Raw genomic sequence first — 1493 nt, 5'->3', positions numbered from 1 at the left:
TCACGTAGCTGGAGTTGTGTAGAGTAGGTTCACTTACCGCGGTAGTGTAGACATAGCCTTAGAGCAATGGAAAGGCTGAGTAACAGGGTGTGTGGGGATGGAGGCTGATGGATGACAATTAAAGAGGTCAAGTGATGGTCAGGGAGAGGTAACTCAGCAATGGAAAGAGCCATGATTAGTGATGGTGATAAGATATTGTGTGGGAGGAAATTCTCAGACTGTGAACTTTCACAATGCTGAGCTCAACCAAAGTGGGACAGGGCACCCTTGATTAACGAGGAGATATGCTTCCCACCTCTTGTAACACAGCTTTCAAGTCAATAAACCCAGGCGATCATCTTCTGCAGCAGGTGTATTTGCCTACTTTGTCACGAAGCTCTTTGGTTCTGACCCCATAAATAATAGGGTTGAGCATGGGAGGGATGAGGAGATAAAGGTCGGCCAAGATGGTATGAACATGGGGAGCGATGCCTTGACCAAACCAGTATGTGAGGCTGGAGAAAAGGCCAGGGGTATAATATGTCAGCATCACACAGATGTGGGTTGTGCAAGTGTTGAGGGCTTTCTGGTGGGCTTTCTTAGAGGAGATTCTGAGGACGGCCTTGATGATCAGAATGTAGGACAGGGCAATGAGTGTCAGGTCAAACCCATTGATTAAAAACATTAGCACCAAGCCATATATCCTAATGACTGTAATGTCCCCACATGCCATCTTGACCACAGCTGTGTACTCACATTGCATATGAGGGATAATGTGGTTGGCACAGAATGGCTGCTGACTCAGGAGGAGAGGCAGGGGCAGAATGAAGAGAACAGCTCTTATCAAACATATAAGCTCGAGCTTAGCTATTTTTTCATTGCTGAGGATGGTGGCATATCTCAGGGGGTTACATATGGCAACGTAGCGATCGAAGGCCATTGTCACAAGTGTGGCTGAGTGCATAACAGAAACCATGTGAAGGAAGAACATCTGAGTGAGGCAGGCAGCCAAAGTAATGCCTTTCAAATTGAACCAAAATATACCCAGTGCCTTTGGCACGACAAAGGTAGGTGTGGCGATGTCTGAGAGTGCCAGCATGCAGAGCAGCAGGTACATCGGCTTGTGCAGGGTCTGCTCCTTACCTACAACAGACAGAAGTGTGAAATTTCCCAAGAGGCTGATAATGTAGAATATAGAGAAAGGGATGGAAATCCAGATGTGGGCAGCCTCCAGGCCGGGGATGCCCATTAGGATGAATGTGGAAGAGTCAGAGTGGGTGAAGTTGAAAGCTCCCATGAGGTGGTTGATGCGTCGATTTGACTCAGAAATGCACAAGATGCCTCTGAAGGGACAGAAGCAGAGCAAGGGGATTACATACTTTATAACAAATAGTACAGTAAATATTTTATAGCTCAAGTATCAGAGGAGTAGCCGTGTTAGTCTGAATCTGTAAAAGCAGCAGAGAATCCTGTGGCACCTTCTAGACTAACAGATGTTTTGGATCATGAGCTTT

General features: G+C 46.5%; 1 protein-coding gene across 1 annotated transcript; it reads right to left on the bottom strand.

The window, feature by feature from the left end:
* Positions 1–334: 334 nt before the first annotated feature.
* LOC116836869 (olfactory receptor 52E2-like) lies at positions 335–1276 on the bottom strand. Its single transcript, XM_032800843.1, has one exon. The coding sequence runs from the start codon at positions 1274–1276 to the stop codon at positions 335–337; it is 942 nt and encodes a 313-aa protein (XP_032656734.1).
* Positions 1277–1493: the final 217 nt, after the last annotated feature.

Source organism: Chelonoidis abingdonii, chromosome 1, assembly GCF_003597395.2.
Source record: "Chelonoidis abingdonii isolate Lonesome George chromosome 1, CheloAbing_2.0, whole genome shotgun sequence".
Taxonomy (NCBI): Eukaryota; Metazoa; Chordata; order Testudines; family Testudinidae; genus Chelonoidis; species Chelonoidis abingdonii.
Note: the sequence above shows the minus strand (reverse complement) of the source record. Positions and strands in the feature narration are given on the sequence as shown.